Genomic DNA, 16,128 nt, shown 5'->3' with positions numbered 1-16,128 from the left:
TAATGTTTGTAAACGGAGTCTAGTTAAGTACAGAACTAGAAATTTTTGATGGGTGGGTTAGTTAAATTTTTTAATTTAAACTCTAATGATTTTTTTTTTTCTCATTGACTAATTTTCAATAAACTTTATAAGGTAAATACATATTAAATATAACTAAAAAATACACATTATCAAAATTAATGTGTTTAACAATATAATTGAAAGTGTACTTATTCACGTTTCTTGTTTCTTAGCATCAACCAAGACAAATGCAAAGTGAAAAAAAATACAAATAATTAAGTTTCACAAGAAGAATATAATTAGGTTACTGTTTCATTTTTGAAAATATCTTCGCACTTATGAGTATTAATTACCTACTGTCATCTGTAATTATGGGTTAAAAGACTTGTGAGAGTTTTTATTGAGTACAATATTAAGAAGCTTTCCCTTTTATTTTGGTGGAAAAAACGATTATTGACTTTGCCAACAAAAAAAAAGCAAAAGGTTGCATGCTTCGAGGGGAAAAAACAAAACCAAGGCTACTAAGCAATTGCATGATTCGCTCAATTTGATTGGAGGATTAGATCAAAGCAAAAGCCAGCGAACTTGGTGGGCCATATAGATATAGGTAATATTTTTTTCTTCAAAGCTTTCCTACGCTACGGCCCACCATAGTCGTGGCTGTAGTTTGCCGACGAGTCTTGTCTAATAGAAAAATACATTGATTTACGGACGAGTCATCTTAGATTCAAACCTACATATTATACTGGTGGTGTGTGTGAAATCCCATTATCACGGTCCATCTCTAATAGTAATGTTCATCGTCAAAAAGCTTGTCACGGACTAGACCACCACACCAATACTGTCATCTATGAGATTGTTTCGGTCACTACTCCTTTTGTTCAGTGCCTATGATTGCGGGCTTCATCCTTCATGGAGACCCTTCTTTTCTTTTTTTGGGTGTGGATTTTTTTCCCTATAAAACGTTCAGGTCTTGTAGTGACGTGCAAACTATAATATAAATTAATTGATTTCACAGACATACTGGACACAAATGCATTCAGTGATCATCCCACGAAACGTATCCCAAGTTTCTAAAGGTTGCAAGGACAAATAAGGCTCGAATCGAACGGATCATTTTCCTAACGGTCATCATCTTGATATTTTGGTCAAATTGAATGTAGTAATAAAAAGCAAAGCCTATTATGACTGTGCAGCCCTACCACAACAAACAAAGCTAAAGAGTAAAACCATGAATCTTTCCTTATTTTGTGGGATCATTCATCAAAATGCCTTTAAAAGTAAATAAGAAAATAAAAACAAGAGATTGTCATTCTTTCCGCTGTATACCCTTACGGTCTTTAATAAAAGCACCTCTTTTTGCGACTCCACAACTTATGTTACTCTTGAGCTTCACACACAACATTGAATACATTACCTTTCTAATTATTAGGAAAATGTTGGTTCAGTGAAGTATACATCTTCATGAGTTGCATCAATACATATTTCACTCTTAAATTGATCCACATTAGTATTCATTATATATATATATATATATGAAGAAAATAGGTACAAAGGAAGAAACAAGTATTATTAATGAACAATGTCTAAATATTACATAGAAATTAAAGAAGCAAATGGAAATGGAAATGGCAGCTACAGTAGCGTGGACTTGGAAGTCCTAAACAAACATGAACACAACAAGCACATATAACACATACATACTTGTCTCTCAAACTCAAAAGAAGAAAAGCAAATAAACCACTCATCAGAAAAAGCCACACACAATCACATAAACACAGGTTTGTATACGTGGTTTTTCTTAATTAATTTAATAGGAAGACGTTTCCTTTTCCTTCTCCTTCTCCTTGATGGCCTCCTTTTCTTCCTCCGTCTTAGGGTGGTAACCAGGAATCTTTTCCTTGATCTTCTCCAAGATACCCTTCTTCTCCTTGGGCTCGCAACCTACAACTGCAGGCTCAGCGGGCTCAGCATGCTGATCATGACACTGCTGATCATCATACGAAGCTGGAATCTCTTCTGTCTTCTTCTGCTGCCCTGGTAGCTTTCCCTTTATTTTCTCAAGGAAACCCTTCTTCTCTTCCTCTTTCTTCTCTTCAAGAGTTGGCTCCTCGTAGATCTTCTCCACTGGGACGGCTGTGTCCTCCACCTTCTGATCATGATCACCACAGATCTTCTCCTTCAGTCCCTTCTTTTCTTTCTTCTTCTTCTTTTTCTCTCCTCCTTCACCTTCCTCTTCATCGCTCGACTGCATATTCATTAGATAATATTTCAATCAGTTCAAAAAACTTTAATTATATAATTAATTAGGTTAATATCTATCTATCTAGAAAAGGCGATACAGGTGGCATATGCAGAAGGAGATAATCTGCCAAATCATGAATGCCACATGGAATGGAACATCTTGCAAACAACTATACACACATGTATATAATATAAATTAATGATCGAGTAAAAAAACTTACAGAGCTAGAGCTGCTGTCGGATCGGTGAAGCTTCTCCAAAAGACTACCGTGCTTCTTCTCCTTATCCTCCTCTTGTTCTACTTTGTATGACTCTGGTTCATGATGATGAGGATGAGGTGCCTCGTGATCAGACACTTTGACCTTCTCAAACTCAGTGACGATCACCTCCTCCTGAGGCTTCTCCGCCTCTTTCTTCCCCAGGAAATCAAACAAGCCCCGATCCTTGATCTCACCACATTCAGCTGCGCGCGCGCCTGATCCCTCCTCATATTCACCAGCCTTCCCTTCATAGCCACGATCTTGGCTTTTGTTGTACTCCTCTGCCATACTTATCTGTATATTTATGTATATATGTTTTTAATGACGATGATGAAATAAATAAGCAAGCAAGTGAATTATAAAATGCTTTGATGTTCTTCGCTTATGGAGGAGGGTGTGAGCTTTTATAGTAGCACCCAACGCGGATATGACGCGATTAAGTTAAAACCACTTATTATAATTAACACTTAGATGAGCTGTTGGCTGTAGCTTCCCAAATCCTAATCCTCTATAACCATTGTTTTTTCCTTTTGATAAGTTACACCAAATCCTGTACCATTTACCTTTTTCTTCGTCCAACCGACCGACGTGGTGCTTTCAATTATAATCAATCGAAAAGCATTTGTACCCACACAACATTTCACAATCGCTTTCCACTCGCTGGATCCTTCCGACACATGTCTCTACAGTAAATGTGCCAATTGCCAGCAGCGAGTTGTGCTTGTTTCGTACGCAAAGCAATAAGCAAAACCAAACCAAACAGTCAAAAGGCCAAAGAAGAAAGTAGAAAAGATGCCATGCCAGTAGAGAGAGGAAAAAGACACGGTGTACAGTCAGTGTGCTAGTGCTGAGACGATACACCAATAAATGGCTGCAACGTGTCGGATGAACGTGGGAGGGCTGTAATTGTGGGACCCCTCTATTGTCGGCCTTGATTGGATAAATGTGAGAAGGTCGGTGTGATGAAATGGCCCACGTGGCAGCCAGTTTACGTTGGAAAGAGGAGAGGGAGGTGGGGTGTCTTCGAGATTTGCCACTTGTAGTTGTGGGTAGGTGCACGGTAAGCTTTCATGGTGGGCCATTTTTCATTTTCATCAGTTTGAACTATGATGGATGGACGGTTGTTATGTTGCCAGCAGCACATAGCAAATTAGCAATCGTTTAGTTGGGTCCACTTTGGGTAGGGTACAGCATATTTATATTATAGTCTATTGGAACAAGATGGGCTGGGCTGGGCTGGGAGTGCCTTGGTGTTGCCACTTGCCACAACTCTCGAAAAATCGCACAAGCGCCGTACCGTTTTCGTTTTGGTTTCAGCCCCTAGAATTCAATCAATCACTATAATAATCATTAATTATTTTAAGAGTTGTTCTATTGTTTACATCACACTTTTTTTTTCTTCATTCTAATACTTAAATTATTAAATTTTTATTATTATGTAAAAAGATAAAAAAGGTCATTCAACTTAATACTTAACTTTAATATATCTATACACACATGAAATATTCCACACACTTTTCATATTAAGTTTTAAAAAAAATACAAACTCTTCTACACATTATTACCAAATTATTATTCTATTTTAATACAAGAAACCTACTATACTCTCATAAAAAAAAATTTCGTACATAATGACACTTATATGTTTACGTTCCAAACCAAACCCAACTTAATTACATTTTAGATTTGCATTTGATACTCTTATTCTGAGATGGGATCCGATTTGTTTTCAACTTCATATACTCACCAAACCAATAATAATAATTCAGAACTCTATCAATACAGATTATTTATCATAAAGTAAGAGGCATTGCATAAGCTCAATGAAAGGATAAACCGATGTCATGGGTCGGTCTTCTTAATACCACACCCAATAACATGTTGTCAACTCAAACAAATTAATGCAACACTTGAAAAGCAAAAATACCCCACAACATTCCAAATGTCATCTATGAATAGAACATAATAAACAAAATTATTCTATTGGATGTGGGTGTGGGGTGTGAGATTGATGTGTTATTTATTTATTTTTTTGATGGTTTGTACTTACTAGTAGTTTGGGAAGATAATAGGGTTTTCTTAAAAATTGTGAACATTTAAATTAGAAATTGTGGTGAACAAAGAGAAGTGCGAGATTTAAATAGAAAAACTCTAATTTTAATCAGCTTTTAAAAACTCTAATTTTAATCAGCTTTTGGATGAGCTACAATTGACAGGTCATTTTCCTTTTATCACAAATAGTGCCTAAAATTTTAAAAATACTTGAATAATAATGGTGTACTATAGCCCAATGGTATGAGTTTTTATCAATAATAGCCAAAATTTACAGCACAATTTCATAAATGTCAGTTTTATAACAACTTTGAAATATAGCCAAAAATCCACTTAAATTGATATCAATACCCTCAAAATTAAAACATAACTACCCATAAAACCAACCTCTTCACATTATCTATATTACTAAAACAACAAAACTAAAGATGATTTTTTTTTCCCACAAACGAAGACTTTTTTTCTTGTTGAGAAATTCTATGATTGCATTCATAATTCAGCAAAAAAAGTCACTATCCACAAAAGGCCAATACAAACTAGCCATAAAAGGGCCATTACAATAACGGTGCGGTCTAATATCAAAATTAAGACAATCTAGTGTGTCTCCACTAACGATCAAGCATGATCGAAGAAACTCTGGCATAGGCATCCCAACTAAGATTGCAAACTTAGAATAATAAAAAAGAGATAAAGCTTAAAAAAACCAAGCATAACAATACAAATAAAACTCTCACAAAGGAGAGATGAAAAGCTCTCACAAAAGAGAGATAAAAACTCTCACAAAATGAGAGGTGAAAACTACACAGAGAACCCAAAGAGTCTCTGCAACTTATTCCAAACATAAAGAAATTGCAAAAAAGATGGTGGTGGAGATCCGACGCCGAAATGCAGGTAAAGATCCGACGCTGAGCCTCAGCCGCTTATAATGGTTGGATGAAAATCATAACAAAACTAAGACAAATAGGGAAAACCTTTTGTCTTTAAAATGGAGGAAGAGAAGAGGGGAGAAGGGGGGAAGAACAATGGCTTCCTCCCCCCTCAAAGTGGAAAAGGCTCTAAGAGTGTTTTTTGGGAGAAATGGGGTAAGGTTGTTTCTTAATCATCACCGCAAATACAAATATAGAGTGCCCGTTTGGCATTGTTTATTTCAGGTGATAAGTGATTTTGAAAAAAATGTTGGTAAGCCCATATTGTTTGATAAACTATGAGAAAATCACTTATTGTTAAAAATTGCTGTGAGAGAAAGCTATAAGAGAAAACAACTAATGAAGTGCTTTCATTTTCTGATTATGCAGGAATCAGTTTCGAAGAGGCATTGACTTTAATGATTATGCGACAATCATTTTCTGATTATGTGGGAATCAATACTAATAATACTTTTAACAAAAAGTTTACCAAACTCTAAATTGCTTCATCTTACAGTTGATTTTTCTCACAACAAATCAGACATCGATTATTTTCACAGCACAACAATGCCAAACTGGCCTAGAACCTCAAAGATTGACCATGAAGAAAATCAAAATCCCATTTTATTTTTGCTTGACTTTTGTAGATCTAAAGCTTTCCTTATCTAAGAATAAAAAACATTCAATCAAAAACAAGATAACCCATATCAAGTGAAGCACAGCAAAATCGCAATAATATTTGCCTTCTGTTGGTTTTTATGTTCCAAAAGAATAAAATGCAGATTCATTTTATTTAATTTAAGAGAGTGCAAAGGAGATATTATTATATTAATATAGTTTTGAAATTAAAACGAAAAATCACATACGACCAGGCATAAGCATTTATTCAACACCATAGTTGTGAATTATTTGGTTTGTAAGTTCATTGTTATTTGGTTTAATTTTGAGCGCATTTGTGTCAATTTAAGTGGATTTTTTGGTTATATTTACAAGTTTTTATAAAAATTGACATTTATGAAATTAAGGTATAAATTTTAGCTATTATTGATAAAAACTCTAATGATAGCTCAATGGCTGAAAAAAAACTTACATATAACAGGAATAACATTGTTTTGTTATTTCCGGTCAATAACACAATAATATATGTCATCATTGTATTATTAACCGAAAATAGCAAAAATTGATATCCGTATTTCTTGAGAATTTCTCTCCAACGGCGAGGCTGTCATTTTTTCTGCCTGATACTATTAAATGGTAAGTTGGTTTTACATGGCCCCATTTCATTGAATCATTCTCGCTCACATAGGCCAACCTTGTCCACCGAGGCGTATTCAAAGTTCAATTTCCAATTAGTTGAAAGTAATTACTTAAAAAGGCTATGTGATGTGATTGCTCTCAAGAATTTAAAAAAAAATCAGGGAAAATATTTTCTGGACTACCACCTGGCAATTATTTTAAAAGAGAGAATTTGAAAAATAAGTAAATGATGGCAAATATAAGATAAGACGGGAAAAGGCTCCAGAAAAACACTTTGGATTGGGCTTCGGAATTTGGCCTGGCTCAATCACTACTATTATTATTAGGCCAGAAGCTCACATTTTTAGTCAAAGTCATAAGGTCTGTCAACTGATCCAATAAGTCCACGCCACTCCGCTTCTCTTCTCTCTTGGCCCAAGGTCACTGGAGGCTAGAATGAGGGGTTATTGTGAGGGTTATAACTTATAATGAGGGGGTCCTTAATAGCCGTTCAATCCAGTGTGTTGGGTTGGGTTCCTTAATAGCCGTTCGATCCAGTGTGTTGGGTCGGCTTGGACAAAGTACTTAGCCCAGTTAAGATCAAGCAGGGGATTAGAGAGAGACAAGACAACACCAGCAATATATACTGCAATGCAAACTAACTACATTGAGAAAGAAAATAAAAAATTCAAATCATAGTGCAACTAACTAATTGATGATGAGGGTGTACAACAAAGTCAATGTGGGAGGATGAATATATTTTAAGTTAACTCACAATCAGCTTTGCACTTGCAAGATAAATAGTTAGGCAAGCAAACTCACAAGGCATAAGGCATTGGTTAAGAATGCTGAATTGCTCAAGCATCAACCAGAATCACACCCTCTTCCTCTTCTTGGCATGAACAATGACTTCTACTAGCAGCTACCAAATCAGTTCACCATGAATTCCATCCAGTTCGTATACCTACTGTACTGCTTTCATACTTGATACCGCTAACAAATGTATCTTCTTTTCAATGTTCAGGTAAACAAGTATCATCTTTGAATTCCTCCATCTTCTAGGTTGGATTTTGCTGATCTAATGTTGGTGATTAGAGATTCCCCGGCACCACTTAAACCTTTCCTCCCAACCAACCTCACCCCAAATTCCTGATTTAACATTCTCATCCTGTTCTCTTCACCTTCTTCCTCACTCAGCTTAATGGCTTGATTCCTTGAAATTAAGCCATACAGACAGAGACTGAGACATCCCACGTCCAAATATTTCCCTCCAAATTTCACCCTCAACAGTGAGTTACTAGAATCAACCTCATTTGACCTGGGGTCAAACAAAACAGAGAAGCTCCCAAATGTTAGGTCAGGGGTGTCAAATAATTTATTCAAATCGTTGCTTTCCGCCCCATAAACATTGTTTAATTTTTCTGATGGGATAATTGACCTCCTTTTCGCCACTCTCAGTATATTAGCAGCCTCTCTCATTCCACTGAGTAAGGCTCCATGCATTGTTGCTGGATACTGCTTGTTAGTGGCCTCTCCAGCAAAGAACACTCTCCCATCCCCAATGCTCTCTGCAAGAATATCATAATCATCTCCTGAAGACCCTACCGCAACATACGAATAAGAACCATATGCAAAGGCATCCTTCCCCCACCTAGTGCACACTGCCTGAATAGGGTCTGGAACAGCAATCCCTTTTGGGTTGAAAATACCCCTTAATATCTCCAACACCCTATTCACAGACTCCACAGGAGACATCAACTCAAACTTAATGGCAGCATCTCCAGCAACAAGAGCAACCAGAAGAGGCCCTCCTGATACAGAAGAGTAGCTATAAAACAGAAAGAACTCACCTCTCATACTCGGATCCTCAGTCAAATGCCCAAAAGTATCAATATCTCCACCCCAAAAATTATAAGGGAATAGTATGGCAACCTTATTCAATAATCCAAATCCTAAACTCTGAATTGCATCTTTCTTCCTTTGTGGAAGCTCTGGGACAAATTCAATGGAACCCTTCTTAAGCACACCTAATGGGACCGTGCAAAGAACCATGTCCCCGCGAAACTCCTGACCATTTGCGTAAACCAAAACCCCATCAGAGCCGTACCTAATACTTTGCACAGTCCTTTCATAGAAGATTGGAAGGCCCTCTGAAAGGGATCGCACAAAGGTCTCATTGCCTCCCGGAATAAAACAATGGTCACCACCCATCTCATAGGGATCATCCTGATCCCAATAGGCCATGGACAAATTGGACATTAAGGAAGCATTTGCATATTCCAAGTTAGCCAGATGCCAATCCAAGAGCATACGCTCCTGCGGGTCTTGGGCAACACTATAAGCACGTCGAAAAGCTTCGAGTGCAGTCCCTAAGGAAACATCTACGGACTTAACTTCCTCGATCATTGCGTGCCTTAGCTTACACACTCTATCTAACAACTTATTAAAAGAAGCCTCTATCCTAGAATCAATTTCAGAATTCACTGCTTTCCCATCTGGTAAATAGAGCGGGCAAATGTCCCTCACCTTATGAAGAGGCAAACCCAGTTGCCTAGCTAAAACCCCTAACGGGTTTCCATTGATTCCGGTGAGGACACTCCCACCGAGATCCGCTGCAGCCTCCACGCCCTCGCCTTTCATTTTCCTTGTCTTCACGCGCCCACCAGGCCTGTTCCTACCTTCCAAGACCACAACTTTGAAGCCCAAGAACACCAGTTGCCTCGCCGCTACCAAACCGGCCAAACCAGCCCCCACAATGACCACATTGCCCCTCTCGACCCCATCAAAGGAATTCAATTTGGCTTCTTTAACCGCCGGTGCAAGCCCAAAGTTGATGTAGCCGTGCTCCACCAGAAAGTCGTAAGCTGAGTCGACCAGGCCTTTGTGCTCCAAGCGAATCGACTCCAGCGCCAGCTCCCGGGTCAACCAGAAAGAGACATTGGACCTCCACCGAGCCAAAATGTGGTTCCGCACGACGATATAGTTGGCTTGCTCAACGCCGCCAATGGTAGGGACCACGTTTGCCTCGATCTCCTCCTCCGTGAGCGAGTCGACCGGAAATCCCACTGAGATTGCGATTAGGGCTTCTACGTCAACGTCTTTGTTGAGGTCGGTCCGTCGGTTCTTAGCCAACGACGGAGTGCTGTTGAGCTCCGTAAAGAACTTCTTCCTGCGACGACGTCTCTTGGCCGGCGGACCGGGCTCGGCTGGACCAGGTTCGGCTGGGTTTGGAAGGCCTTGTTGATCAAGAAGGGAGTCTTCGCCTTCGGGGATGGGCTCGGACGAGTCATCTTGAGAGTCCGATACCGGAGCATCAAGAGTCGTTCGGGGAGGTGCGGACGGGTTTTCCGACGAGTGGTTTTGGGAATGGTGATTGTCTTGAGGGGTTGAGCCTGAGAGTGTTAGGTCGGTTTCCGGCGATGACTCGTCGAAGACGACGTCGTTAGGAAGATTATCGGAAGGGTCCGTTGTTTCCATGTGGGTATCTCATTCATTCGGCTCCACTCCAATATGGACTGTCCTACTTAAGCCAATTCTAATTTCTATCTCTAGGGCTTTTCGAATTTCAAAGTAACTTAGAAAGGCCCATCTGTAACCAAACGCAATAGAAATGGGCCGGATGAAGAGCCAGCCCAGCCAGCCAAGCAGTCCTAAATTTAATTTAAAAATCTTTAAATTAATTGAGAATTTTAAAAAGGGAACAAAAAGGAAGAAAAAACTAAAGGAAAGAGGGGAGGTCCACGGGACGGGAAGGGAAGACGCAACGAAGCCCAGCGAATACTCGTCGTTCGTCGTTGAAATCCATTGTTGAAGAGGAGGGACCTGGGAGCTGCTGTAGAGATAAAAATAAATAGATAGAAGGGAAGCGAAGGGGCTGCAGGCTTGACCTTGAGTTGAGAGAGATGATAACGCGATCGAATCTGGCAGAGCAGTTGAGAGAGTATCAGATTCGATCGAAGCATGACTGGGCCTCCGTCTCCTTCTTCTCCTCCACCTCTAATCATACTTTATCAAGGTTTGCCCACCCCTTCCGTTTCTCCTTTAACCTTTGATTTTTTATTTTCTTTGCTGTCTGATTGTGGGATCTAAATTCTTAACAATTTGATTCGAAACCTATCGTTCCATTAAATTTGCTTCTCCAATTTGAGCTAGATCAGATTTTGATCTATTTTGGCTTTGATAATTGCCAAGCTTTTATAGGCTAAACTTTAGCTTCGATACCTAAGTCCCTGTCGTTGAAGCTCGGATAATTTGATAGTTCTAGGTCTGTAGTTTTTTCATTTCTTTCCTTTTTCTTTAAAAAAAAAAAAAAAATCACTTGGGAATTATGTGAAATTTTCCTTTGTGGTAAATAATTATTGTCTGGAAGAAGCTATGTTATCTATTTTCCTAATACGCTAATGGTAGAAAATAAGGAATAGAATCACGGTAGTTGAAATAGAAGTGGAAAATATAATGAGGATCAAAAGTTTCTGTTGGTATAGTGCCTGCCTGTTTTTCAAACTTGGGAGTGGCTGTCTGCCATCAGGATTCAGGTGCCTCTTTAGATGCACATAATATAAATCCAGATGATTGATTCATTTTAGGGAGGAAAGTTTCCCAAATTGTTGTCTGCATTCTCTAAACGAAGTTCCAACGAATAGGAAAAGGGTTATCTTGGATAGTGATTGCATTTGAGCACAAATGTTGTCTTTGATCGTACTCTTGCCTTTTGTACTTAAAGAGCTTGGTTTGAACTGGGGTTGAGGTATCTTTTTTATCCATGTATACCATTGCTAACCATGTGGAAGTTTTGTGGTTGAGTTATCTCATTTGTGCTTGTTTTTAATCCTTTTGGTATACCATTGTTGATGATAATATTCCTTTTTCTCCCCAACTTGTGGATGCAGGGTGGATGTTGTGCTCTTTGTAATATGGGAACTGGTAATCCTTGCTTTCTTGGTTTTTTCAGCTGTTTCTTTATATTTTAGGCATATGCAACTTGCTTTTCTCTTACTATGCATAGCAATGCTTTTGCTTTTGTGCATAAAAATTACCAAGCAAGTGAGATTGGCAAGGAAAAAGAAACGAAGGATGCTTCTTCCCTTATCTATGTAATACTAGATGAAGGTCACATACTACCCAACCTTATGGTGTAAATCTTGAAAATTATTGGCCAATTGCATTTGGTCTATATCCTCTTTTTTGTTATTGGAATGTGTAATCACACCTTCAAAATATTAGTAAAAAGCGGATGTGATTACTCTGTAAGATGCTGATCCGAGTGGCAGCAAGTTCATTGATCAAGATAGGAAGATTTAGTGAGTGGGGGGCTATTACTACTGAGGCATTGATGATTGATGATGTTTGTTTTACTTATAAACAATACAATGACTTGAGAAACAAAGTGTTGCGGCATTCAGATGCATGCTCAAAGTGTTTTTATTGCTGCGTGGATATGCAGCATGAAGTACAATTATTTTAGATATCCAAACAGTTGTTGAAGTTGATGCTTTCCAATTCTAAATTCAGCGTTGGGTCTGTTTCTTTACAAGGTGATGGTAATATCACCAGGACCAAGTGAAAGAGGTCCGATTGATAGCATTTGGTTGCTAAGCATATCATTTCTAGACTTTGTGGTGCTCTTGTTGCTGCAGTTGCTTATTCAGGCTTGAAGAAGTGGACTTGTATTCCTATGGTCGCTATATTCCAAATTGCTCCAGTGACAATTGAAATGCTAAGGACAATCCCCAAGGATCCGAGTAGCCAGTGAAAGATTGCGCTGTTTTTACAAGGTTTCTTGATCAATATCCACATGAAGCATGGATATGCCAAGGTTATTGGTACGGCAATTCCTCCAAGCAATCCTGCCAAGCTGGGCAAGAATGGTAGTGCGACCGCTATAAAAAAAGCAAAGCATCCGAAAAAGATCCTAAAGCCAGAGCGGAGCCACCGTGGACAAGGTTTGTTCATGCAGCTAGTAAATCTGAGTTCCAGATTGTCAAAGACTGGCATTGCATATATTTGAAACGAGCTCAGGCTGTTCACCACAACGAGCATGCTTGTCAATCCGAGGACAAACTTTGATGTGTCATGACTGTGGAATTTGTACAAAGCATTTAGCATCCCTCCATTTGAAGGTATCTGCCATACAATTACGATACGTTAGTTTGTTGGGGAAGCAGGACTTATAATCGCTTTTATATTTATGTTTTTTATTTTGCAAAAAAGAAAGAACCCGACTGTTACATCTATAAGATTAATCGTTAATAATTTGTCCTAGTGACCTCGATTTATCCAAATAATCAATCCGGGTCAAGAAAAGATTATATTGGACCGAGAAACCAAAAGGGTTTGTGTTGTTTCTTACCGAATTTCCATAAGCCCAGTAGCCGGCAATTGCTAGGGGAAACAAACACAGTGCGATGATGAGATATGCGAACTTCACCCCATTCCACATTGGCAAACGCGAGGGGTTCTTGGTGCTCGAAGGCATGGTTCCCTGCATGCATGTCAACCAACGATAATAATAAATATATATATATATATATAACTACGTCTATTGTTTGTTTCTTAAATTCAATGATACCTGTATTTCGAGCACAAGATTGTGGCCTCTGAAAGCGAAGGTAATTATCCCAAGCGCATTTAGAACACTGAAAACGGTGGCTGCTGCTGCATTAGGTTTTGATTCCGGCGGCTGATAGGAAACAGCAGGCAGTGCCCTATGTTTGCTTATGGAAACCACCCAGATGAGCGTGCAGTAGCTCACGGCGGTGAGAGCCCCAATGAGGGAAATTCCAGCGATGGAGTTGAGGTTAGGAAGCTGAGCAACAAGGATGGCTGAGCCCGTGAACACCAAGTACCACTCTATCGTCGACAGTGGATTCACTACGCCGGTACCACCGCACACGATTTCATAAAATATTTTCATGGTCCCACCGCCGATCATGATCAGGGTTACGCACGTGCCTCCTGAGAGGTACATGATTGGAAACAGCGCAAGAAATTTCCCCAGTTTCTCACCTGTAACGTACACATACAAACACACATGCGTGCACTTGATTAGTTTTCAAAATTAAATACGCTAGCCAAGTTTGTCGCTACAAGGAAAAAATCTTTTGAATACTTTTTTTTTTTCCTTGTTTTTTTAATCTAAAGACGCCAACTTACTTTCTCAGTAACCAATGTTATTTATTTTTAAGACTAATGGATAATATCATAGATTCAAAAGAGGGTCCACGGCCGGTCAATATCACACAGACTTAATTTTACTGCCATATGCAATTCAATTCATGCAAGATTGTTATGCCTCATTCATATATATATATATATATATTACAGAGATGAAATAAACTTTTATTTGAGAGACATTCTTGTAGAGTTCATTTTGAATTGTATTTGATTAATTCAAACCGTTTATTTTGTAGATATTCATTCAAATATCATATATATAAAAAATCACTTAAATCCAATATTATTTTACAGTTCAATTAAATTATTGAAATTTAAGTACTTTCTTGAAGTAATGTATTGATTGATTTTGTAGGTTTCAATTAGATGTCTTAATGATTTTCAATTTGTCTGATTTTTTGCATGAATGATCTATGAATGAAGACTTGAAAAATAGACGGTTTGGATCATTGAAAAAAAAAATCGTAGGGTGAGGGATCCCTCAAATGAACACCTTTTAGGGTACCATACGAATTTTTTTCCAATGATTCAAACCATTTATTTTTTAGGTCTACATTTATAGATCATCCTTGCCAAAAATTAGACAAATCGGAAACCGTTTCGATATCCAATTATATCATACAAAATTCATGAACAAGATGTTTCAAGAAAGTACTAGAATTTCAATAATATAATTGAGTGGGCAAACGATATTGGATTTAAGTGATTTTTTATAGAGATGATATTTGAATGATTATCTAAAACATAGAAGGTTTGGATCATTGAAATACAATGCGGATGCGGAATGGGCCCTACAAGGAGTGTTCCTTAAATAAACTAATTTGAGAGATTCCTCAATGAAAGTTATCTGTATATATATATATAGTTAGTTAGTTAGTTAGTTAGTTGAATGATTGAGATTTCTTGCCTCATATCGAACTGGGCTAGTAGCATGCATCATCGGTCACTTGCTTAATCATTATCTAGCGATTAGGGAACTAATAATAAAGGTAAAAGTGATGGATAATTAAGCAAAGATTGTATATAGTTATAATTCTTCAAAGCCAATAATATCATACTAATTAATTATCACGAAACCGTATACATTTTATATTGTTTCCTGTGGAGGTGGCGACTCATGCGAACCCTAAAAAAAGCATATTGATTTTTCCTTAGTATTAATAATCTTCACGATTGTTTAATTATTATTAATTTGGAAAGTGGGGACTCTGTGAAGACGTTGCAAAGTTTAATAATAATTGGTCGTAGATTAGCAGTGAGTGAGTGAATGATCGCATAGAATTACCAAAAGCAGCCATGGAAAGGCGAAGGTATCTGCTGTAGCGCGTTCCAGACTCAGATTCATGCAGCTGTATGAGTAACCAGAGAGTATAGAGCTGCCATATGAAAGCCAGTGAGAGACATATAATTCCCCATGCCCTGCATTAGATATATCATCATCAGAAAAAGAAAAAAAGATGTAGTTTTCACGTCAGTGAAGTTGCCATAACGAGGTACCCTAATATATATAAGTAACGTAAAGGAAGAATTAAGAAAGAACTTACAAACCAAGAGCGGTGAAAGAGAGGGGAAGAAGGAGGGATGGAATTCCGATGCCTGAACTGAGCGTGTGAAAAGCGGAGTAAAAGGCATTACCATTTCTGGACTCGGTGATGGGAAGCCAGGCGTCCTGAGGATCAAGTTTTGTCAAGTGACCAACTTCTTCTAAGTAGCCTCTCATGCTTGCAACGGCCTTCTTCATCCTGGGGCTGGCTAGAGGAGTCACCATAAAACGCGAACCAAATGGGCTCTTTGCAGGGGTTTTTGGGCTCAACGTTACTTCCTCTACCTCTCCCATCGCATCGCCCAAATCAATCTCTCTCTCTCTCTCTCTCTCTCTCTCTCTCTCTCTCTCTCTCTCTCTCTCTCAAACTGATGAATTTGTTGAGAGTTCAGGAGGGTTTCTGAAGAAGACCAAAATTTTTGTTGAATATATAGAAAGAGAAGTGATAAAGCGATTAAGTAAGGTGGCTTTGAATTGTGAGGGTTTGCTTTTTCTCCTTGTTTGGTTTTTAGCTATCTTTTTGGAGGGTTGGTCGAGGAAAGGGACCCTGGCCCTGGCCTGGCAAAAATACTTATATGTAATAGAGATAACACTATTTTATTATTTCGGTTAATAACACAATGATATGTGAAAAAATTATTCTATATATTATTATGTTATTGGTCAAAAATAACAAAAATTGCTATTCCTATACATTTCTAACCAGACCTGGGGG

General features: G+C 38.3%; 4 protein-coding genes across 5 annotated transcripts; 1 reads left to right on the top strand and 3 right to left on the bottom strand.

Annotated features, from left to right (window-relative positions):
- Positions 1-1,547: 1,547 nt before the first annotated feature.
- On the bottom strand, positions 1,548-2,975 carry LOC117615789 (phosphoprotein ECPP44-like). Its single transcript, XM_034344944.1, has 2 exons — positions 2,466-2,975; positions 1,548-2,248 (listed from the first exon to the last, which is right to left on the bottom strand). Exons 1-2 carry the CDS (start codon positions 2,790-2,792, stop codon positions 1,811-1,813), a joined length of 765 nt encoding a protein of 254 aa, XP_034200835.1. The 5' UTR covers positions 2,793-2,975; the 3' UTR covers positions 1,548-1,810.
- Positions 2,976-7,020: 4,045 nt separating this feature from the next.
- LOC117617610 (lysine-specific histone demethylase 1 homolog 1) lies at positions 7,021-10,208 on the bottom strand. Its single transcript, XM_034347093.1, has 2 exons — positions 7,520-10,208; positions 7,021-7,343 (listed from the first exon to the last, which is right to left on the bottom strand). Exon 1 carries the CDS (start codon positions 10,172-10,174, stop codon positions 7,733-7,735), a length of 2,442 nt encoding a protein of 813 aa, XP_034202984.1. The 5' UTR covers positions 10,175-10,208; the 3' UTR covers positions 7,021-7,343; positions 7,520-7,732.
- Positions 10,209-10,396: 188 nt separating this feature from the next.
- LOC117617784 lies at positions 10,397-12,104 on the top strand. The gene is made up of 2 exons (XM_034347380.1): positions 10,397-10,712; positions 11,587-12,104. The coding sequence occupies exons 1-2, from the start codon at positions 10,600-10,602 to the stop codon at positions 11,792-11,794; spliced, it is 321 nt and encodes a 106-aa protein (XP_034203271.1). The 5' UTR covers positions 10,397-10,599; the 3' UTR covers positions 11,795-12,104.
- Positions 12,072-15,869, bottom strand: LOC117617685 (lysine histidine transporter-like 8). Of its 2 annotated transcripts, XM_034347204.1 has the most exons (6): positions 15,779-15,869; positions 15,415-15,738; positions 15,156-15,289; positions 13,266-13,702; positions 13,047-13,178; positions 12,072-12,820 (listed from the first exon to the last, which is right to left on the bottom strand). In XM_034347204.1, exons 2-6 carry the CDS (start codon positions 15,705-15,707, stop codon positions 12,338-12,340), a joined length of 1,479 nt encoding a protein of 492 aa, XP_034203095.1. In that variant the 5' UTR covers positions 15,708-15,738; positions 15,779-15,869; the 3' UTR covers positions 12,072-12,337. The 2 variants fall into 2 exon arrangements, with proteins under 2 accessions (XP_034203095.1, XP_034203170.1); XM_034347279.1 differs by lacking the exon at positions 15,779-15,869 and having other exon boundaries at positions 15,415-15,770.
- Positions 15,870-16,128: the final 259 nt, after the last annotated feature.

This window comes from Prunus dulcis, chromosome 1 (genome assembly GCF_902201215.1).
Source record: "Prunus dulcis chromosome 1, ALMONDv2, whole genome shotgun sequence".
In the NCBI taxonomy this organism is placed as follows: Eukaryota; Viridiplantae; Streptophyta; class Magnoliopsida; order Rosales; family Rosaceae; genus Prunus; species Prunus dulcis.
Note: the sequence above shows the minus strand (reverse complement) of the source record. Positions and strands in the feature narration are given on the sequence as shown.

Coding starts and splice junctions, on each gene's coding strand:
- LOC117617610 (XM_034347093.1), bottom strand. CDS start 10,174: ATGGAAACAACGGACCCTTCCGATAATCTTCCTAACGACGTCGTCTTC.
- LOC117615789 (XM_034344944.1), bottom strand. CDS start 2,792: ATGGCAGAGGAGTACAACAAAAGCCAAGATCGTGGCTATGAAGGGAAG. Junction 2,249..2,465: donor CCGACAGCAGCTCTAGCTCT/GTAAGTTTTTTT, acceptor ATGAATATGCAG/TCGAGCGATGAAGAGGAAGG.
- LOC117617685 (XM_034347204.1), bottom strand. CDS start 15,707: ATGGGAGAGGTAGAGGAAGTAACGTTGAGCCCAAAAACCCCTGCAAAG. Junction 13,703..15,155: donor CCTTTCCATGGCTGCTTTTG/GTAATTCTATGC, acceptor TGTACGTTACAG/GTGAGAAACTGGGGAAATTT. Junction 13,179..13,265: donor ATCTTGTGCTCGAAATACAG/GTATCATTGAAT, acceptor ACATGCATGCAG/GGAACCATGCCTTCGAGCAC.
- LOC117617784 (XM_034347380.1), top strand. CDS start 10,600: ATGATAACGCGATCGAATCTGGCAGAGCAGTTGAGAGAGTATCAGATT. Junction 10,713..11,586: donor TCTAATCATACTTTATCAAG/GTTTGCCCACCC, acceptor TTGTGGATGCAG/GGTGGATGTTGTGCTCTTTG.